This window comes from Chaetomium strumarium, assembly GCF_033439665.1.
Source record: "Chaetomium strumarium strain CBS 333.67 chromosome Unknown B0T15scaffold_4, whole genome shotgun sequence".
NCBI lineage: Eukaryota > Fungi > Ascomycota > Sordariomycetes > Sordariales > Chaetomiaceae > Chaetomium > Chaetomium strumarium.
This window is the reverse complement of record NW_026944432.1, coordinates 3251348-3253180: the sequence shown is the minus strand read 5'-3', so window position 1 is coordinate 3253180 and position 1833 is coordinate 3251348. Positions and strand designations below refer to the sequence as shown.

The following is a 1833-nucleotide window of genomic DNA, read 5'->3' as shown; positions in this document are numbered from 1 at the left end:
ACCCACCACACGGCCAGATTGCTACCAAAATCGATGATTGAAATTGTATTTCAATGTCCCGTGATGGAGTCCCTATAACATTTCAAGGTCATCTTGCCGTTATCGTTCCCACTGTCGTGCCATACAAGCGGCGACTTGAAGTCGTATCCAACGGCTGCCCAATGTAACGGGCTAGGCCCGGTATAGGCTTCGGTGACCCTCGACCAACCCTGGCACAAGCACTGTCCACCGAACCCCCTGGATGAAGCTATTCCCACTCGGTCCACAAAACATCGAACCTTCTAGCAACGCGCCTAGACCAGCGCACTCACGGGATAGAAAGCCTGCGGGCCACCAGAGTTTCTCGTCTCTTCTTTTCTTCTCCAAGCTCAGTGTACTCGTAGAGTCGTCACCAGCTAGTTGCAATACACTCCTGGGACCGTTACACCCAACAGTGCACGCATTTGATGTCTTTTTCATCGGGAGCTCTATGCACAACAAGGCAGTCGGGGCAATAGCGCTTCCACGGTCTCCGGAGGACATAATTCGTCGGAGAATCTAATGTACCGCCAGTCTTCCCTTTCTGGGTATTTCTCCAGCATAATGCGGCTGTATTCTACCCGGCGTTCTTTCAAACGCCGCGAGGCCCACTGCTTCTGACATGCTACGCAGAAACGGAAGTCGAGGGAGCCGACGGCACGGCGTACGGTTCGCGCAGAAATATCGAGGTCGAGTCCAGCGGCGGCCGGGAGGGAGGCGTAAGGCACAGTACGGCCATCGAATCCGTTAGACTCAAGAAAGCGCTCTATCGTAGCTAAATCCTGGTCGGAGATTTTCGACTTTCGGCCACGGCGGTCCGAAAAGGCAGAATGATAGGTGCGACTGCCGTAGCTGTCAGGTTCGCGCAGATAACGCCAGCCGGTTGGATAGCTGACTCCGAATTGCTTGATGACATCGCTTTCGAAGTGCGGGATCTTTTTGGCCTCGAGGAACTCAACTGCGCCCTGGATCTTGGCCTTCGTTGGGGTCGTATGGTGCGAGTAACCCATTGTGGCTCTTGGAAACACTCGAAAAGTGGTGTGTTGACGGCAGAAATGGGAGGTAGGCATGGTGTTGAGGTGGGGCCACCAAAATCAGGTTTTTGGTGGATCAATTATTCTGTCATGAGGGAGAGAGGGTCTGGTGGGCCCGGTATGGTCTTGGGGCGGCAAAACTGGTTAGGGTTAGGGCTATGTATGGTGCAAATGAGTGGGCTACGGTACATGGAGATAAATCCTACGGTGCCTCGAAACTACCTCAACGCGAAACCGAATAGTCGGCCGGTACCGTCTCCTTATACTCGATGGCCATGGAAGCTATATGACGCCAGAGTTGGACAAGTTCTGTAAGGAGAACTCGATACTTATCGAGTGTATGCCGCCGCATTCATCGCACCTTTATCAGCCCCTCGATGTCAGTTGCTTCTCGGTCCTCAAACGGACATACGGCGACTTGGTCAAAGCGAAGATAACACTCGGCGTTCATTATATTGATAAGCCAATATTCCTTGAGCTCTTTCTCGAGACGCATACGAAGACATTCAGCTTGCAAAATATTAGAAGTGGTTTTGCCGCAACAGGGCTTGTTCCATTGATCCGAGTGAGTGCTTGCTCGGCTTAAGGTCAAAGTACGAACACCGAGCCCTACACCCGCCCTTGACCAACCGAGCTCGACGCTCCCTCTCAAGACTCCGTCGAATACTACTGACCTCGACAACCTCCAGAGGCGGCGTAGAAATGGGACAAGCCCAATGGATAGGACCTTTCAAAAGATTGTCAAAGGGTGTTAAATGGCTATGCATAACGCTGTTCTCTT

General features: G+C 52.4%; 1 protein-coding gene across 1 annotated transcript; it reads right to left on the bottom strand.

The window, feature by feature from the left end:
• Positions 1-272: 272 nt before the first annotated feature.
• On the bottom strand, positions 273-1087 carry B0T15DRAFT_217152 (uncharacterized protein). Its single transcript, XM_062862754.1, has one exon. The coding sequence runs from the start codon at positions 1026-1028 to the stop codon at positions 468-470; it is 561 nt and encodes a 186-aa protein (XP_062721830.1). The 5' UTR covers positions 1029-1087; the 3' UTR covers positions 273-467.
• Positions 1088-1833: the final 746 nt, after the last annotated feature.